The sequence below is a fragment of the Indicator indicator genome, chromosome 1, assembly GCF_027791375.1.
Source record: "Indicator indicator isolate 239-I01 chromosome 1, UM_Iind_1.1, whole genome shotgun sequence".
Taxonomy (NCBI): Eukaryota; Metazoa; Chordata; class Aves; order Piciformes; family Indicatoridae; genus Indicator; species Indicator indicator.
In genome coordinates, this window is record NC_072010.1 from 91381254 (window position 1) to 91401928 (window position 20675).

Below are 20675 nucleotides of genomic sequence, written 5' to 3' on the forward strand. Positions count from 1 at the left end.
TTTAGTAGCTAATGCTTGCAAAATGGGCACACCTTGCAGTTGTGAAAACAAAGCAGGTTCAGACATGGTGGTCTGATCCTCTCCTGCATTTCTTCCGGGCAAGTCAACCTCAACCCACCACCCCTTCCCCCTGTATATGGGCTATAGTGCTGCCTTTCTGCATCTGGGGATATTTGGGCTGTGCATTACACAGGGGAAGAAATGGGGGTGTGGAAGTCAAGCCTGGTACTTTTTCTGGGGGCAAGTTTCAGTATCTAGGCTCCTGAGCCATCTGCAACTCTGTTCCAGGTGACTTGCACTATTTCTCCCAGATTTTTAAATGAATGGGGTGGAGTTTGTAAAACAGAGATTAGTTGTCAGTTTATTTAAAGCTCTAAAAATGCATGTATTTTTCTGGACCAGAAAGAGAGATTTGGTCAGGACAAGTTTGAGAGCTGAGCACCATGATAAGTGGTGACATGTAGCCAGGGTGAGGGAATTGCTGCAGTAGGAATGGTATCTTGCTTAGCTTAGAATGTACTTCCATGCCTGTTTCTCTTTCCTTAGCTCAACTGTGAGAAGCCAATCACCATCCCTCCCTTTCCCTTTGATGAGATTCCTTGTAAGTGAAGCTCACCTGCTCTCTGAGGACCTGACTTCACTGATGACTGGGAAGCAAAATATACGCAGGAAAGCACTTTTACCACGGACTCCACCTCAGGAGCACCAGGGACTTGTTTTCTAAGTGAAATCTGTGCCGCTCTGTGCAGACCTGATGTCTGCTGCAATGGATACAGAATCGACGTATTCGGGATACTCCCACTACTCAGGTCACTCCAAGAAAGCCCACAGACAAGGGTAAGGAGATGCCTTTTTTTAATTACTTACTGTTCTAAGCTAGGACATGTCCCATGGAAAAGAATTCTAAGGCAGAAGGAAATCTATTTGGAGCCATAGCTCTGGAGAAGATGCGTGTGAAGGGTCCACATGAGGAGCCCAGTGAGGAGACTGGAAGCAGTAATGCTGCCAATTTGATGATATTCAATCTATTGGATGCATGCTGATGCCATGTACATGCAGAGAGATCAGGACAGCATCAGCAGAAGGAAAAGGTCACTTAACTGTTCTTAAAGTGTGAGGGATCAGTCGAGTCTTGGGGAGAAGACATGTCAGACTTCCTAAACTGATAATTGCCAGTTGTTTTCTCTTCCAATGCCATTTCTTTATTGTGTGATAGTAAGATTTCCTGTCCCAGTGTCCCCCTGGCTACACTGTTGCTCATGTGTTGGTATTTTTATGTAGAAGTTAAGTGGTATTTGAGTCCACAACAATTCAGCATTGATTCAGTTAGAAGTCAGGACTTTCTGAACTTGAATAGCAACTTCTCTCTGTTGTGGTAGTTCCAATAGTCTCAAAAAACCATCTTGCTCTAAAACTTTGGAAACATCATCTTGTTTTCCTGCATCCTCCTTAGTTTCACATGCAAAACGTGTGCTGCTTGCAGTCTTTGCAACTTAGGACTGATCCGGTCCAAAATAACTTCACAGTTCAGGAGCAATTGCCTTTTGTGGTTGGAAAAAAATTCTTCCATGAAATGAAGCCACTTTGCTTGCAGTTTAGTTCCTGAGTAAAACATCTCGTTTGCCTTTTCTACCTTCTTTAACACCCTTCAACCTTCAATATGGATTACTCTTTGAAGCTTTGAGTGCCATGTAGAAAGATGCCTTCAAAGTTCCCAAAACAAACATAAAAATGCTGGAGTCTCTTACTGTGAACAGGTAAAACTCTCATTCCATGAAACATTTGAGCTTTGGTAATTTCAAGAGAGATGCAATGGAGAGAGCAAAGCTGGGACTCTGGATGCTCCTGATCTTTAAGCCAGTTCCCGAGCACAGTGAGGGTCTCTGGTGCAAAGGCTACTTTCCTGTCCAGGTAGGAAGGGGGAGGAAAATATTGTGAGCACATTGGCGAGGTTTAAGTGTTTCTGAGATGTTCTCAGACAAGCAGGATCAGGTCTGCATGGGTACTCTGTAAGTAAGTGCTAGCCTGGTACTCTTAGTGTTCTTGCTGTCTTTGCAGGAGGTTAACTGGGGATTATTAGCCAACAGAAATACACTTCACCAATGATCCTACAGTGTTAAGGTTCTAGCTGACAAGACTCAGTGTTACAGGAACTAAGGGTGTCTTGATTAGTGCTTAGTGTTAGTTTAAGTGTCTCTGTGAGATACTTTCATTGCAGGTGGGGAGATGTGTAGACCAGTTGATCCCAGATGAAGTTATTCATCGTTTGGAGAATGTAACCTTCCTTTTCTTGCACAGCACTGGCAGAAGCTGTTTTAGAGAAAATGAGGTGGTGGGCTTGTACCCCTGTCCCACTTGCTCCCCCACTGAGAGGGTAGACTTTTCCAGGCACGAGGCTGTGAGCTACTGTGGGCAAGGTCCCATTTCACCTCTTCCAAAACTTGTTTTGTTGCAAATCGAGTCAATGTTGGTCAAGAGATGGGCAAGCATGACTGCGACCTAAAGAGGTGTAGTTTCTGGAGCAGTTTATGGAATTTTCTGTCTGGTAACTTTGTTCTCCTCTTGCTCTGTTTGGAAAAGGAGTCGGGACAGGCACAAATCACCACGAAGCAAAGATGGCAGTCGGTCTGAGAAGTCTGTCACTATCCAGACACCTCCTGCAGAGCCACTGCTTGGGAACGATGCCTCTCGGGCAGAGGAGGGCCAGGTAAGGAAGAGACGAAAGCAAATGTGAAGTGTTGACTTACCCATGCATGATGAGTAGGAAAAAAATGTTGCTCACATGCTGTTAGGAAGGAACCATGACTTATGAATCCCCTTTATTCATGCATCAAGCCAAGGTCTCAATCAGTTTTGTCTTTTCTTTTTTGTGAGAGCATTATTTTTGACAGCAGCAGTGTTGGTGTGACTACACCTGAGGCACTAATTTGCTTCTTGTTTTCAGTGTGTCATTTGCCAAGCTCTATAGAAACATCTGTTTCCATCATATCACTGTGCATGATTCAAGTCAATCCTTTCACCAGTATGTGCACTTTGGTTTTTAATCAGGATTTACTCTAGGTAATCATGTAAAGCACATTAGAACAAGGAATCCAATAGGAAAAGGAGGCAAGAAAGGTAAAACTAATGTGAAATAGCTGGGAAGGAGGATGACCTCAGTGAAAGATAGTAACGTCAACATTGGGTTGAATAAAGAATGGAATAATGATGTATTTATGTTGCTCCTGGTATGGATCCAGTAATCTCTGCTCCAGCAGTTGATGTGAAGGTACATATTCATTTTCAAAGAATAGCTAATGCTGCAAGACATAGAATGTAGGGTGTTCCAGTGCCTCCTAGGCTGGATTTGGGGTGTGTTAATCCTTGGCTGTGGGGTTCCACCCACCTCTGCCCTTTAAAAAAATGATGCCCAGTTTCCACCCAAACTGTGTATGGTAGTAGCTGTAACACTATTCATGTAGCTACAGGTGGGCTCACTTCATGTACTGCAGTTTGGTATTTTGTAATCAGATGCTTGGTTTTATGAGTCCCAGCTATTATTTCAAATAGATTTAAAGGCACTGGTGAATTACTAAGCCCTTGTTTTCATGTAGGCCTCCTCAATGTGAATTAAAGCCAAAGCAGAATACATGGATGCAGAAGCAAGACTTTTCTCCTAGGGAGCCTGGTGCCCTTGGTTGAGTCCAGCAACTTTGTACCACTAGAGATTTCGACTCATATTTCCATATAATTGCACTTTTTTTTTTTGCTTGTGCCTCTAAAAAGTGGAAAGAGATGTTGTAAGAGGTAGACTGAGACAGGGGTTGCCTTTTGTCTTCTGGACTATAACCTTAAGCTGATGTGGTGTTTCTGTCCCTTCTCTCTTCTGCAGAGTTTCTCAGCTTATCAAATGGAGGAAACGATGCAGAGCTATTTCATGCATAAACATAAGATAATTGAAATGCTCAGATTTCTTTACTGGAGATGCTGGCAGGGAGGGAAATGTGATAGGATTATGCTGCCTTTCAGGGGACACTGCAATGCATATATCTCTTCAGGGGCCTCTGTTTTGGTGAGAACTGACTCAGAAACACCTTCATATTAATTCAAGATGCTGACTGTTTGTGGTTGGTCTGTCTCAAAGCCCCACTGCTCTAGGCATGGGAGGTATTAATATCGTGGAGTGCATTAGAAGTTAGATCCTTGGAGTTGTTCAAAGTAGTTGTGCTACCTCTGTCTACTTCTTTCCCAGAGATTCCTGAAGAGTCTTTAACTCTTAAAGAAGTGAATAAAGGTTTAAAATGATGCTTGCTTCTTTAAAACAAAATGCTTTGATCACTATGTGTAGCTGCAGAAGTTTGGGAGAAAGTGTAAATCCTATTAATGGCACAGGCTGCAGGAAGATACACTGAGGGTAGAAGAAAGAGCAAGATGTGCACTTTCCAATGCATGTTGCAGCTACTAAAGCGTCAGCTGCTGCCAAGTAGCAAAGCACATGCATTGCCACTGTTTGGTGTGTATTTGTGAGAAGCATCAGGAGTCTTCATGTGCATGAGTCACTCCAGCAGCAGCTGTGAGTCACATCCATACGTGTCAGTGTAACTCTTTGGCTGTGCCAGCGATTAGAAGAGAGGCATTATGGGGTAGGAGAAGTAGCTTGCAGAAGTTCTTTGATATTAGCTTGGGAAGTAATGAGACTTTCAGAAAATGTAATCTGAAGTTAGCCTGTATGGTGACTATTTCAGGCAAGGTTTTTTTTGTGGCTGAGTGGCTTTTAATTGTATCTTGATCATATCTTAATACCAGAGCTACTTGGTAGTCTAGGATTCTGTAAATTTATAGCTGGTCACAGAGGGTGTTTTCAGGTGATCTGTTGCTCTAACTAAACTTTTATTGGCATGCCAGCTACTGAGGGCAGTGTTGTTGTAGAGTATTGTAGAGACTTTTTACAACAGCTTGTAGTGATTGGATGAGGGAGAACGGCTTTAAGCTGGAAGAGGGTAGATTTAGACTGGATATTAGGAAGAAATTCTTTACAGTGAGGGTGGTAAGACGCTGGAACAGGTTGCCTAGGGAGGTTGTGGATGCTCCCTCCCTGGAGGCATTCAAGGCTAGGCTGGACAGGGCTTTAGCAGCCTGGTCCAGTGGAAGGCATCCCTGCCCATGGCAGGGTGGTTGGAACTAGATGATCTTCAAGGTCCCTTCCAACACAAACCATTCTATGAATCTGTGAAAAGAAAACAAAGTGAAGCAGCTTGCTGAAAGTGCAGTCGCTTCTGTTACAGATGGTAAAATCACATGTGAACATGTTTGTGATTGTGTAACAGCCACAACAGCTGGCTTGAAACGCTGAAATGAAAATTTCCCTTCCAGGTGCTTCTGTGGTGCACTTCCACCACAGAATTTGTGGGCTGGACAAGTGCTACTCCTTGCCCTGCACGTGGGAACTGATGCTTACTGCAGTTTCCAAGAGTTAATGTGATATTAGTTAAGTGTGCTGAAGGAGGAACCTCTGGAGTACAGTGAGTGGCACAGCAAGCTGAGCTACTTGCTCTAGAGTTACAGGTTTCGAACACCTAATGTTTATAGTCAGTGGTTTGGACAAGTTGCTGTTGTTTCCAAACCTTTGCTAGCTTTCAGGATTGACTATTCAAAATATTGAAGATGTTGCTTTTGCTATATTGTTGGAGGTTTTTGTTTTGTTTTGTTTTCCTGGAACTTGAGTCTGTTGCTTTTTCCAAGCAGAAGACCTGGAAGGAATAACTTCATTGTTTTAATCTTGTTTATGCCTTCCTCCCTCAGGATGACAACTGGGGTGAGACCACAACAGCAATTACAGGCACCTCTGAGCACAGTATTTCCCAGGAGGACATTGCTCGGATCAGTAAGGATCTGGAAGACAGCGTTGGGTTGGACTGCAAACGTTACCTGACCTTAACAGTGGCAGCTGTTCTCGGACTCCTTGTCTTCCTTACCCCTATTGCCTTCATTCTGTTACCCCAGATCCTGTGGCGGGATGATCTGGAGCCGTGTGGTACTGTCTGTGAGGGACTGTTCATCTCTGTGGCATTTAAACTCCTCATTCTTCTGATTGGGACTTGGGCTCTGTTCTTCCGCCAGCCCAAGGCAGATATTCCAAGGGTGTTTGTGTTTCGGGCCCTTCTGTTGGTCCTCATCTTCCTGTTTGTGTTTTCCTACTGGCTCTTTTACGGCGTTCGCATCCTGGACTCGAAGGACACCAACTACCACGGAATCGTGCAGTACGCAGTGTCTCTGGTGGACGCTCTGCTCTTCATTCACTACCTGGCCATTGTGCTGCTGGAGCTGCGGCAGCTGCAGCCCATGTTCACCGTCAAGGTGGTTCGGTCAACAGACGGAGAGTCACGATACTACAGCATGGGGCACTTGAGGTAGGTATCAGCCCTTGAGCTCCAGCGGTGTAGATAAGTGTGGCTGTCATGCACCTCAAAGCATCAGCTGCTTTTGTACATGTGGTGTCGCTGGTTTATGAATCTGCCTCCAGAGGAGTCCTAGAGACTCTCCAAAGTTACCAGACTGAACCTCTCCACCCCTCTGCGAGCGTGGGAAAGATTGTCTCTGTTTCAGAGGAATCCTGTGTTTCTGTGCGTGAAAAGAGCACACAATTTTAGGCTGGTCATTGGACTAAGCCTGGTAAGCTCTTTTAAGATCCTTCTCTGGGTTTCTTGCCCTGTCTCCTTAGGGTAGGAAAGGATAGAGGTTTCCTTATGTAGCCATGGCCAGCTTCTGCTCTCTGGCTGCACAGACCACATGCCATTTTGAGAGCAGTTCTTTTAAGCCATGCAAAGCAGCACTCTTCAGACCTTCCTGACAGCAGGCCAGTCCATGTGGCAGGGCCTGAAGGAAGAGGTGACTCTGTGTGAGAAAGCATTCAGCAACCTAAACGTGCTGTTGAAAATGTCCATTTGTCCTTGTTGTGACAGGCAGCCAAGAGTTGTGCAAGGAACCTGAATAAGCATCCCTCATGTCAGGTTGAGTGCTGTCACTGGGATCCTGTGTGTGCCTATTGTGACCAGCTGAAATGCTTGTGTTCAGGTGTTCATGCTCTGAAGCCTCTTCACTGTGACAGGCTGGGGCTGCTTCAGAGGGCTTAACCGAAGAGCCACATCATGGCATCTGATGACTGCTTCCTGTGACTAGCAACTCTCTCCTTGTTTTCCTTGTTTCCAAGATCAACAGTTTTCGAACATTTTTTATTAGCTTGAGAGAAATACATTGTGTTTAATCTTGGTGGAGTAGTTGCCTTAATTTAGTGAAATCCAGCAGTCCAGGTATTTAAGAATACTGAGTACTGGTGCACAGGTGGGTGCTTTTTTTTTTGTGGTTTGTTTTGGGGTTTTCTTTGTTGTTTCATTGGGGGTTTTTTGACAGTGCTATGCTGCTCCTGGTTTTGTTTTGTAGCATGATGCTGTTTTTGTCCTAGATATGAATAAGTTTTCCAGGTCAGATGTCTGGAATTGTTTGGGAACTGTGCAGTATCTGTAGGTAGGACACATGGATGCCTGATTCCACCTTCCTGCTGTGGTTAATGCTTGTCTCAGTAAAGGTACAAGAAATGACAGATGTCTCAATCTCCTTAGTTCCTGTGTCCTGTGACACTCTCTAGAAATCTCTTAGTTCCTGTGCTCTGTGAAGCGAGCAACTGAGCTCTGAAGATGATTCCCCAGACTGTATATGCACTTAAACATCTGTTCTGCTTATCCTGTCCAGACTCCTCTGGCATGTGTATCTATTGCAGATGGAGGAGATTAGCATTTGGGGGTGTAAGTGGCTGTAGGAACTGTCTCCTGTAGCTATTAGCTTAGCAATGGAATTGCTTTGAAGCAGATTTAGTGGTTGAAGCTCAGGTCTGGGAGCTGACTCCTGGATTTGGGTTCAATAGAAGAACTCAAGGCCCTTTTGAGTGAGCTAGTTCTGGACTCTGCTTTATTTTCCTTCTTTGTAAAGTATGGAGGAGAGTCCCTCTTCTGTCATGGATATGCTTCTGTTGACTTCATCTTCAGGGTTAAAAAAAAAAAGAGCCAATCTCTGTTGATTTCTTGTGAAACCCATTAAAAAAATAGTCCTAAACGTTGAAATTCCTTCATGGTGACACACCAGCATATCCTTAAGACTAGGGAGATGGAGAGATGACAAGGAGTTCCCCTGTGCCACAGCTTTGTGCCTTGAGGTGTGCTAGGACAGTGCTCTCGTAAATGAATTCTGCACAGGAAGTTGTGCATGTATGTGTGTACCTACATGTACACATGTGTGCATGCTTGGTTTGAGAGAGTTTTCTGGTTGCCTGATGGTGGATTGTGGATTTGTATTCAGGAGAATTAAGATCCTGTGCCTGCCCAAATCTGCATGTCTGGCTTTAACTGTGTAAATAATCTTACCATTGGAGGCAAAGAATTTGCTCAAGAATGAATATTTAATAGCACACGTGTTAGGAACAGTATTCTCTCCAACTCTCTCTCGTTGCAGCATAGTTTTCAAATGCCTTGGGTGATGCAAGGGCAGCAAAGAGTTGTACAACCTGGGGTGAAATCTGAGATGTCTGAAAAATTAACAACTTATTTCTTGACAAGCTGATTGCAATTTTGTTTTAGCATATTGAATCCCAACCATGCAGCATGTAGATGCCTTGGTGTCTTGTGTTATGACATATGAGCCACATCAAGCATATGTAATAATGGTAACGATGGTGGCTTTTTCCTCATTTTCTCACAGATTAATATAATGTGTATCCATATGTGTTTGTAAACCTGTGTGCCTTTCTGCCTTTACTAAAGTAAAGGTAAAACTGTGTAGGTTTGATCAGTGGCGAAGTGTCTCCCAGCTGAGTTCATTCTGTCTGCAACAGGGAGAGTTACCTGCATGCAAATGGCAAGAGCTGCTGGTCTTGATACGGAGTGTGGCCCCAGTGTGACCAGCACTGTAGGAAGTGAATGTAGGTGATAACCTTCTTCAGCTTTTAAAGGCTTAGGATTGTGAGATGTTTATGTAAAACCTGAGAAATTTGGGAACTTTTTAACATCTTTGCAGCTTAATTTTGCTATGTTTCCACAGAGGTCTTGACATGCTTGTTGGGGAAATGTCAGTTAAGGTCCCACAGGACTGCCTTCTGCCTCTGGTGGCTCTCTTGCTGAGGCATGGGGCTGGAATGGGGAGGTCTGTTGATGGTAGTGTGGAGACATGGTTTGGATCATTTTGAAAGTCTGGAGATGCAGCATTGTGGGTGTGCTGGTTGTAGTTATGATGGAATATGTATACACAGCTTATTGCTGCCCCTGGGCTGTCACCATGCACATTTGCCTCGCCCCAACACTTTTTAAAGGTGCTTAGGTTGTGGGCCTTAACAGGTGTAGCAATCTGACTGCCTCCTGAAAGAAAGCGCTTGCTGCCCCAGTCCAGCCTTTTGTCCTTGTAAGATTTGAGAGCATGAGAAGTTTTGCTCTCTGGCTGTCTGAGTCTGTCTTCCTCAACAGCCCCCTGTGTTCTGAAAGAGCTGGTGGTGAGAAGGCTGTTGAGATGTCATATGTTGTTTGGTGTTGCTTCATTGGAGTGGCACTCAGTCTTCCACAGGAAAATGGTTGACATCAACCTTTTTAATCCAAGGTGGAAGCTTTCAAATTTTAGGTCTTTTCTAACAAGGCTGTGTACGTATGAGGAAAACAGTCTTTTTGGGGGAGAGGATAGAAAAAAATAGCTCAGCCACCCTTCTGGCAAACCATGTTTTTGCTAGGCAGGGTACAGACAGGATTTTCCACCCTCCCTGGCTCCAAAGGCAGCAAAGAAGCTGAAAGTGCTGAATTAGGTACTCCACTCCACCCCTGAGGGTACAAGGTCCAGGAGGGTAAGCATATTTGGGAGTAGTTCCCCAAATTCATATTATAATCAACCTATTAATAGGCTGGCTTGGTCCCACCCCCAGCACTTTGGCTGCAACTTTTCTTATGGGAGACCTGACTGTCAAAACGAGTGTTCCCTTTGGCATCAATTCAGGAGCTTGGAGGGGAGGTAAAAGTTAAATTGGAGTCCCAGTGAATGTGGTGCCAAGTCTCAGCTCACTGACTGCTCCACTGCTTCTGGTAGGAAAGGTTGCTATGCAGCAGGAATGCTTCATGGTGGTATGTATGGGTTAAGAGCAGGGAATGATGCAAGAAAGGTCAAGCCTGAGAAAATGTGAGAGGTTGGGTGGGGATGCTGGCGAGACTTTTGAAAGCAACAACAAAGGGAAACAGAAGTGGGGGGAGAGTTACAGTAGATAACTTTTCGGTTGAAAGGCTAGTAGTTGTTTAGCTGAGGCTTTGGTTTGTCCCTACGGATGAGGACACTCATGGCACCTGTCATCCACAGTTCAGTAGCTTCTGGATGGCTCAAACTATGTAGAAAGGATCTTGCTGGAGAAAACCCTCCTTTTTTGTAGTTAGGGTGCTAATTTTTTTTTTCTTCTCCAGTGAATACTCTTTCCCCACCCTAGAGCTTTGCTAGTCTAGACAGACAGGTCAAGAAAAGGTACGGCTTGAAACATGTGGTAGTTACTGATCCTATACAGACTGAATGTTGGCTCCAGTATGGGCTTGGTTTCCTGAGGTTAGAAATGTCTGAGAGTGGGGTCTTTCTCCTCCCTTTTGCTTATCCTTGCAATAGGGCTATGAGGAGCACAGCCATGATACTTCACGTTGTGTTGAGTTGTATGAAGTACTAAGAGAGCTTCAGTCTGCTTTTTGTCCTTCCTGGCATAAACCATGAATCATCTGGCTGAGAAGCTAGTGGGGAGGCCTCCGTATGCCTTTGGAATGAGAAGCTTTTGCAGATGGTTATGAGCTGGTTAATGTTCTCTATCTATCTAATCAGGAGAAGCTTAGTACCCAGATATAGACACTCTGTGTGGAAAAAGTCTGGTAGAGCATGGTCTGTACCTGTGTTACTCATCTGCAGTTGGATGTGTGTTTGCTGAAGTGTAGTTTCAAAACCCCAGAAGGAAGCAGCTGCTTCCCCAAAACAGGTATCTGTCTCTGAAGAGCCTGTACTTTTCCTGGGTGAAATCTGAGTGTGTTAGAATCTCATGGCTCGCACATGCTCACATAAAGTAGATTCATACATGTTTTGTGGAGGGGGAAAACATCCTGTCTGTCTCCTAGCTAAACTGGAGGCAGCAGAGTGGCTGTTCCTTTGGTGGTACATAAGCCCTTACCTTCAATACAAACCACAGCTGAAAGGGAATTGTGTGGTGGAAGCTGATGCCACCTTTGCTTTGAGTTGGCAGTCTTCTATCTATTGGACCTGTTGCTCATAAAAGTGATCTCTAGGCTGTCAGTACTTACTGATCTAATCTGAGTGTTCTGTCTGTGTCCTTTGGTGCCAGCTGGGGCCGTGTTCCCTGGTGATGGAGTGCATAGAGGGCTAAGGAGCAGGAATAAACTTCTTCATACTCCAGGCTGCGTTTGTACACCTGGCACATCTGATCTTGCAACAAGGAGACATTGCTCAAATATTCTTCTCCTTACCAGGGGTGAACATTTTCAAAGGAACACCTGGTCCACATTTGAATGGTACAGAGCACTCTTGCCTGCAGTTGTGTCAATACTTCTCTCTAGGTTATGCTCTCCTACCCCTCGAAAGGAAAGCTTCCATGGCATATGGACACCTTTGTTTCTGTTTGTAGCATTGTGAAATGTGTGATTTTAACCACGGATTAGGAAGGTGGATCTCTTGTCTGAGGCGAGAGCTGTTGAAATCTTGCTGGTTTTATGTTTAATGTGTATCTAGCCTAGTGTGATCCCATACTGTTGTGGGCTCCAGCCCAGGCTGGAGTCGCCCTGGGCTTGTGTGCTCTTCCTTCTACTGCGTGCAGCGTGCAGCGTGCTTGGTTTGCATTCCCGGAGACTAAAGAAATGACACTGACCCCTCCTTTCTCCTTGGAGTTTCTTCACCCCTCGCTGTCTTCCATCGTGGTGAACAGTGTGATGAAGGAGATTCAGCTGGTGAGTTTCTGCCGTGTTCTGTAGCAAAACATCTTGCTAACTGTCCTCTTGCCTTGGTCACAGGAGCTTCCTTAGAACAGCATATTCCACAAGAGGAGCTCTGTCGCCAGAGCCTGTGTGTATTTCCTTCCTGAATGCTTTTGCTCTGTCTTGAAATCTCTACAAGGCAATCTGACGAGCATGTGTGTCCCACCCCTGCCCATCAGCAATCCTAATGAGCACCAACTTTGAGTAGTCTGTCCTCGCCAGAAGTTCTGGGATAGCCAGCTAAGTGGGTGTTAATTGCATCTCCAAGTGTGAAGCTCCTGAGGAAGGTGCTCCAGAGCAGCTTCTTTTAAGCCCTAAGAGGTGTCAGACTTGTAACCTCCAAGCCAATGTCTTTCCATCAGCGCTTCACATAACTGGATGTGGTGGGTTGAAAAATTCCCCCCAACATTAAAGGCATAGCCAAAAACTACCACAGTGGGTGTTTGCAGCAATCACCTTTTTGCAGCTCATCATCCCTGCAGCTGGACTGCTTCTCCATGCTCCCATTCCTGAGCTTGCAGAACTTTGTCCATAGTTGTGTGGCATAGGCAGTTAAACATTAGCACCCTTCAAACACCACGTGGCATGGAGTAAGGAAAGAAGGTCTGACTTGAGGCTGAACTAGCAGTGACTTAATGGGAAAAGACTTCCAACCACATTCTTAGTCATTCCTAGTCACAGGCCATACCTTTTCCCCTCTTTCCTGTGTCTGCTGCCTTACTTCCAGGAGGATGGTGCTGTGGAGAGCAGTTTCCTTGATTGTTCTTGCAGTCAGGGTACCTGTGGAATTGCAGAAGGGAATTTTCCAGTACCTCTGAAAAAAAAAAAATGTGTGCTGTTCCCAGCTCAGTAGGGAGCAGCCTCCTTTGATGCTCCAGATGAGTTAAGGGAATGATGCCTTGTTCTGTTTTACGAGGGTCTGTTTGGTGGTGCATGGGGTGTGCTGTCAGCAAAGTTCAGCTAGGACTTCTTCCCTGGGTCAGAACAACACCTCGTTAAGGGAAATATTTGTGACAGCAATGAGCGGCACTCCAGGGGTGCTGCCTGCTGCTCATTAAAGGGGAAGGGAAAGCCTAGGATGGACTGTCAGTGTCTGACTGCATGCTCAATTAATCTGGGAGGTTCTGATGTGGCAAAGTCTGTCTCCAAAGCCTGGGAGGGCTCTGCTTTTCTCAAAGTATGTTTTCCTTAGTCTTTTGCCTTTCTGTATACACTTCTCAGAAGACTTTCTATATGGCTTTGCACATAGAGCTCCTCTTCATTTTAGTAAGGGTAACAGCTCAGGGAACTGAAATGCCCACAATCATCTTTCTGCCTGTCTCCTCCCTCATTTGATCTTAGAATCATGGAATGGTAGAAAGGGACCTCCAGAGATCAAGTTGTTGGATTGCCTAGGGCTGGTCACCAGGGACACATCCAGACAGGTCTTGCAAGTCTCTGGAAAAGGAGACTCCATGACTTCTCTGGGCAGCCTGTTCCAGTGTTCTGTCACCCTAACAGTAAAGAGGTTTTTCCTCATGTTGAGGTGGAACTTTCTGTGTTCCAGTTTGTATCCGTTGTGCCTTGTCCTGTCACGGGACATCACTGAATTTTGATCATCCCCAGTGCCCTTTGTGCACACATCACCTCTCCTCTCTTTTTTTTTTTTTTCACCTGGGGAAGCATGGAATTGAGCATACAGGACCACAGCCTATATACCACTCTTACTGTGCTCCAGCAGATGCACCAGGCAGCAATGGCAAGTGGTGCAGGGTAATCATTATACCCTGGAGCAGTCTCACATTTTTGGAATAGTTAATGCTTCAAAAGTGTACAAACCTACTTGTAAGAAAAGGGCCTGCTGTCAATTATTAATCCCCCTGGCTACTGCAATATGATGTGTTCTCAGATGAGGAGGTGCTAGGCCTTGTCCTTCTGAAAGAGGTGGTGTGTAGGAAATGCCACTTGTTTCATCTTCAGAGATTTCCCTTCTTCTTGGTTTGTCTTTCAAAATCTGCACTGCCCAGAAGTAAAAGAACAGCATGTGCTTCAGCCTACCCTCTATTTATGAGGCTTGACATGTAATTTCTTTTCCCTTGCTGTCCATGCCCTCCAAAGTGCTGGTGTATACCACCCACAGAGACAAATGATCTCCCTGAGCTGCTGAACAAATTTTGTGGCCATGAGGATACTTTTATCTTCAAATGCTTAAAAAAAAAAAAAAAAAAAAAGTCCACCTCCTCAACCTCTGACATTCATTTCTTGTGGTGAATGATGAAATACAAATGTTCTGCAAAGGAGTGAGCTGTGTACCCTTTGGGGGAAAGGAGGAGGCTCACTTTTTGTTAAAAGGGGAAGAAACTGTAATTTACTGTTCTCATACAGCACAACTGAGTAGTGTCCAAGAAAACAGCAAGCTAATTCCTGACTGCTGTGGGGGAATAAGGAAGAGTTAACAGAGAACTGGGTGGTAGTAAAAGATTCCCCTCCGTCGTCCCTCCCCTCACCTCCCCCCCCCCCCAACTAACTTGGATTCCCTCTCCACCACTCACTCTCCTTAAATGAACCTCTGTGCTTAAATTCCCCTTATGCAGTTTAGGTCAACTGGGGACCTCAGCTGACAGTTTGGGAAGGGCTGTTCCCTGGCTTACAGTAAAGCAGGCTCCTGACACATCAGGAAGGATCTTAGCTGCAGTTTGAGGGCTGCCAACTCCATCTTGTGTTCCCGAAAGTCCTTGCGGAGGGTCATCTGCATCCTTCTTGGGGCTGGATTTTTGATGCTAAGCTCAGAACTGTGAACCGTGTCCCTGTGTCCCCTGCATTGTTTGTAGGGTTGCTGGGGGCTGACTACAAAATGATGTGGCCCTTGCTTGTGCAAAGCTTATAGTTTAGGAGAGCCAATACTCCTCTGAGTGTGAGGATCTACTAGCAGGTAGCATCGATGCTGCCTCTTCAAGCCTGACTATGTATGCTTGCAGACAAATAACACAGTGAGGTGTTGGGGAGAAATCCTGGAAGTTAAAGCTGCTGTATTGACTCAAATAGCAAAGTTCATTCAAAGTCTGGTCACATTAATCCTTGTTCCAGGCTGGTGTTAAAACAAGAGCCGAATACTGATGTTCCATGGCACCAGCATCTAAATGTAAAGTCATAGAATCATAGAATGGCTTGAGTTGGAAGGGACCTTAAAGATCATTTAGTTCCACCCCCCACCTCCCACTAGACCAAGTTGCTCAAAGCCTCATCCAGTCTGGCCTTGAACACTTCAAGGGATGAGGCATCCACTTCTCTGGGCAACCTATTCCAGTGTCTCACCACTCTCACATTAAAGAGCTTAAGTCCTATCTCAGCGCTGAAGTTGTGCTGCAGAAGCTTTGAACCATTTCTGATGTTTCTTTGGAATTAAAGTATCTTTCACTCACAAAAAACCCCAAAACCAACCACAACCACATCACACACCCCACCTCCTCCAAAAACACCAAAACCCAAAAAAAACCACAACAGCCCCACCCCACCCTTAAGTTACTTTAGAACTATTAATGTAGCTTGAAGAATTCCTTGTCTAAAGACTGGCCTTATTTGATGCATGCTCAGCCTTTAAATTATCTTTTAGAAAAGTTAGACTCTTGTGTACTTCTTGCCATTCCTGCCAGTTCCTGCATCTTTCAGGTTTTTCTCTTTTGGGGCTCTGATTAGTCAGAGGCTTAGCAGACGTATTCTGGGGAAAAGAAAATGCATTGCTGTCAAAGATGATACTACTTCAGGGGCTGGAAATGGTAGTCCAGGGTACTGCTATATTCCCAGCTTCTGCAAGGTCCTAGGTGCATGAGCAGGCCACAAGCTTGAGGTGGAGGAGGCTAATGAGTGCCCTGTAGCTCAGGGGGCTCTCTGGTATTTCATCTCCTACCTGTCTACACTAAGCAACTGTTTCATTCCTGCACATGGGGTATGCTCTTGTTCTTGCTTCTAGCTCCTGCGTTCAGAAGATGAAGCACACCTTGGTGTTGTCCTCTGTGTCCTTCTCCCCAACTTGTTTGAACCTCCTTTAAACTCTAATGTAACCTCAAGTGTGTAGAAACTTTGGAAAAAGATTAAGCCTTCTTCATAAAGTACTCAGTAACACACCTCAATTACCTAAGTAATCCTAGTTTCACATCACTTCTTAAACTATTGTTGCTGCAAAATAATACCTTCTCAGCCATCTCATCCTTCCTCACCCCTCCCAAAGAAATCTTGCCTGGTTGCAGAGCGTTGTGAAGGGTGGAACTGATAATTTGTATCTCTTTATTATCTATATAGCTTTACAGTTTGTCTGTGTGTATATTTCTTCCAGGATTATTCATCCCAGCTCCATTTCTGCAGTCTTTTTAACTGTCCTTCTGGTCCTTAAGGGTTACAAAGTCTTGTGGTAGCAGAAGGTCTAATGGGGCAGAAGGAAAGAGGCAGGACAGCATTTTCTTATGTTGGTGATGATTTCATCAAAACAGGTCCTGCTGCTGCCTGCTTGAGGAGGTAGGTAACACACTTGTGTTGGCTGCAGAGCAGGAGCAGTCCTAGTGGTGTATAGCTTGGTCTGCAAAATGCACTCCTCTACCAAGCTTAGGGAAAAGAGAGCCTCAAGTCCTTGCTTCTCCTCCCTTCCCCAAGTAGTCCTGTCCTATAGATGAGCAGTAGTGGCCTAGTCATGAGGGACAGGTCTCATGTACCAGGTCACGTCCCTTAAGGTGCAGAGCTGGGTATTCTGTACTATATGGATGGCATCTTACTGGTGTGGGCTTTGTGTAAAGTCCCATCTCCATCTGGGAGACTGCACTCTCCATTATCTTGAGTCGTACAGGTCTCCTTCCACACGGATTGTTTGCCTCAATATTCTGCTTAGCTGTGGAGATGTTGACTGTAAGAGGGACTTCAGCAGTGTACCTGACTTTCTCAAATTGGTCTTGAGTCTGTATCTAGTTGGCTACAGACAAGTGGAGCCTGCTTGGGCTCCTGGCAGCTGGGTGCAACACCTACAGGTGCCTGGGAAAGCCAGCTTGCCCCTGCTCTGTTGGTACCTCTGTCTGTCTGCTGTGTCTCTATCTGCCGTGCTGTGCAAGTTTGTGGAGACAGCTTCCTCCCCTCATGTTTTCATTTAAGCTGTCCCCTTTGTGCTCTTCTCTCACTGCCCTCCTTCACCTGCTAATTTGCTCAATAGATAAAGGAAGCCTTTCACAGTTTTAGTTTTGCTTCACTGTGAGCAGATGGTAGTTGAATTGTTTTTGTTGGTTTTGGGTTTTTTCCTCTGCTGAATAAGCAAATCAATATTCTTACAAGTTCCACTGAGGGTACCCCACCACTTTGCAAAACTGTGGCATGGAGGCAGCACTGCCTGGTGTTCTGGCAGCAAGCTTGGAAAACCCATTGTGAGCTCTATTACAGGGATCCAGTAGCTTCTGCTCACCAGATCTGAATCAACAACTACTGTCTCCTGAGGGCATTGGGTTGGGCTGGTGTGGCTGTCTGGGCAGGTGTTGGTTCAGTTCACTGTGGGTGTCTGAGACATGGTTGATAATGTGACTGGACATGGGCTGCTCCTTTGGTCTCATCTTTTTTCTCAGCGTTGCAGCAGCCCCTGGGGCAATGAGGTGCTGGTGAGAAGGGCTTGCTGTCTGCTTGATGAGAAGGTTTGAGTGCGTTATAGATGATCAAAAGGAAGTGAATGTCTTTATTTGCGACATCTGCGTGTGGTTACTGGGGTCAGAGGAACTGGGTGAAATCCAGCCCAAGCTGTTCATGCCTGAAAGCTGCTGTTGTCCACTGGCTAACCTGTGAGCTGTACCGTTTGGATTTAGTGGTTCTGCTAGGTATCCACATGGTGGGTAAGTGCTTGAGAACGCCCACACACATACACACTGTTCCTCTTGGAGAGGTGGTCTTGGCGTAGGAGGATGCAAGTGGTTTGCTTTGGAGCCTGCTCTCCTGGCAGCTGGCTTCTTCAGCCTTCTGAGGAAGTTTGTCGAGCTGCCTGCTTATGCTTTCACAAGCTTCTCTTTCAGATACAGCCCCTAAAGCTGCTCTTCTTGAAGGCTCACATACCTGTCCCAGTGGATCAGCTGAAGTGATCAGTGCAACCTACCTTTGCTGATGCTAACAAACTCCCTTTTGCTGTTCTGTGAGGGGGTTGGAAGACAGCTGCAGTGAGGCATCCTGGAATTGCATACCTTGAAGCTAGAAAGAAGCTTAGGCTCAGCGAGGGCTTAAGTCTTTCCTTTCTTGTGAAGAGTCCCCTGCCTCCCTTAGGACACTTTTCTGGTGTTCTAGGATCTCTGTTGTTTCCAAAATTCACGTTAGGTCTTAGAAAACAAAATAAGAAATACCCTGCTATCTGTTGAATGTGATGTCGGGGGTGACAAATGTCCCTATGATCTTTGCTTCCCTTGGCACTGTATACCATGAAATGAGATGTTCACTGTGTTACTGAGAAAGAGAAGGGTGGTGCTGTCAGCAGTATCTGACCTGAACACAGTAACTATCTTTTCCTGGCAAATCATATTATTAGACCTTTTGGACCACTGTCTGAGTGAGAGCATTACACTTCTCTCCTCTCCTTTCTCCTCTCTATGTATTACCATTAGTGTCTTGGGTTTTTGTCCTAGCTAATTATACTAGCAGCCACCTTCAGCTGTTGGAAGTGGAAGCAAGAGCTGCGTGACAGTTGGAAAGCATTCATTGAAATTTGAAGTTCTACCAATAAAGGTGACTGGGAAAAACATTTCATCCCAGGTGCTGGTACCCTAAAGACCAGTTAACTTCTTGGAGTAGCAGGCTGGAATGTTTCTCAGAAGGAGAACTGCAATGGTAGCATGCCTGCAGATTTACTGGGGGTTTTATAGCTGCCTGCTGAAACTTAGCACTCTCTACTTCTGTAGCAGCATCTGCTTAATACTGGCCTGGGAATACTTTTATAGGGTTCTTCAGGGACACTTAAATAAGTAGCTTGTTTGGGTGGTGTGACATAAAGGAGTGGATTTTTTTTTTTTCCCCCCCTCAAGCTTGGTCATATCCTCCTGTAAAATCCAGTTCTTAAAGCTTCCATTTCCCTACTCACAGTTTCTCTTCCAAATAAAAATATTTGAACGTAACAGCAATGTTAGTAGTAGACTTGCCAGGCTCCTTATCTTTTTCATCCATACCAGAGGGTTTTTGCTCTTCCTGTCATTCAGAAAATGTGTACCTCAAAATCCCCTTCTGCATCAGTAGTGAACCATAGTATTGCTCAGCTGTTGTGGTGGTTTTGTTTTTTTTTTTTGTCTCACAAAACATGAGACTTGGTGTAGAGTGTGCGTGTTGGAGACCACCATGTCTCAGAGCATGCAGGGGAGAAAAGGGGAGATCAACTAGAAACTGGACTGATGCTGTCCTTAAACTCAACATTCATGTGACAATTATTCAAATGTCTGCTGTTGGGAAAGGATGGGGACACTCTTAAATTTCTGTTCTTCTGTTATTATTAAAAAAAATGTTAGGGAGGCAGAAGACAGTTGAGGATTGGTTGCTGCCAAAATTGTGGGACAAACCTTTTTGTGTGTATGTTTGCTTGGGCTTCATGTACATTGCATCATTGGTGGATGGATGTTTGCTTCCTTGGGGCAGCAGCCATGCTGCCATCACAGTGACAATCTGCTACCATGGTGAGGTTTCCTTCCCCTCCCCAGTAAAGGCTTCTTGACCTTGCAAATTCCCCTCCCCCCCTTCTCCTTCCCCCTCTCCCCCCCTCCCCGTCCTCTCACCAAATGCCAGAAATCAGGTATCTAAAACAAACTCACTGAGTCCTGGTTGCCCAGTGCCTGTTCCAGGGAGGATGAGGGTTGTGCTTGCCTGCCTTAGCCAAGCAAGATTTCAGTTGTGGTTGTCTGACAAGAAAATGTGGTTTTCCTCCTCCTAGGGGCTGTGGTCTTGTTCTCTGGACTCTACCAAATGGAAATGTAATTGTAGTTGCCATGATCAAAAGGCATTTTTCTGTTTTGCCTGTTTGGCCACAGCTGCTGAAGGACTTCCTTGACTTGGCATCTCTGCTGGGATCTGACTTCAGCTCTGTTATTGGAGAGGACAAAACTGAAACTAAGACATTGGTGCTACTGCCTGCACAGTGAAGCACTTCTGCATGGCCTTGGTCCTCTTGGGAGCCTTGTTCAAAATGCTGCTTGGAAAGAACAGCAAGTGCTAAATCCTTTGTGCTCTACCAGCTCCTAGGAAATGGCCCCTGGCATGGCAGCTCTGCCTGAGGAGCATCTGTCTGGGCAGCCTGTGCTAGCCTCACCACTAGCTATGGCAGGCAGACCAGGGTAGCAAGTCTGCATAGAGGGTGGTGAAAGTGCCTTCTTTTACCTTTTCAGCAGGCATGTTATCGTGGGAAACATTTTAATTGCCTATTTTCAGTTTTATTTCTAAAGCTTCAGTCCTGGTAATTTTGCTTTGGAAGAGCAGTCAAGTGTAGTGAAGGACCAGGAACTCAAACCCCAGCTCTGTGCCTAGCAAAAGAGTATGTGAGGGAAAGGGATTTTCTGGGAGGGAGATGAAGATGGAGAGTGCTTCTGGGAAGGTGCAGTTTTCTGAGCCTGTTAGGTTTGAGCAGACAGCACTGCTAGAGCGTAAGAAGTGCTATGGATGAACATCTTGGAGACCTCAGCATCTCTTGCC

The 20675-nt window shown here is 45.3% G+C and overlaps 1 protein-coding gene across 2 annotated transcripts in view; it reads left to right on the forward strand.

The window, feature by feature from the left end:
- The first annotated feature begins 766 nt into the window (after positions 1 to 766).
- The window catches only part of VANGL1 (VANGL planar cell polarity protein 1), a 35050-nt gene continuing 15141 nt past the window's right edge, over positions 767 to 20675 (forward strand). Inside the window, exons 1-4 of one of the 2 annotated variants that reach the window (XM_054384869.1) lie at positions 767 to 837; positions 1086 to 1091; positions 2581 to 2707; positions 5782 to 6389. In XM_054384869.1, the coding sequence (XP_054240844.1) occupies positions 767 to 837; positions 1086 to 1091; positions 2581 to 2707; positions 5782 to 6389 (812 nt within the window). The remainder of the gene's footprint in view (positions 838 to 1085; positions 1092 to 2580; positions 2708 to 5781; positions 6390 to 20675) is intronic. The other variant, XM_054384877.1, reaches the window with a different exon arrangement.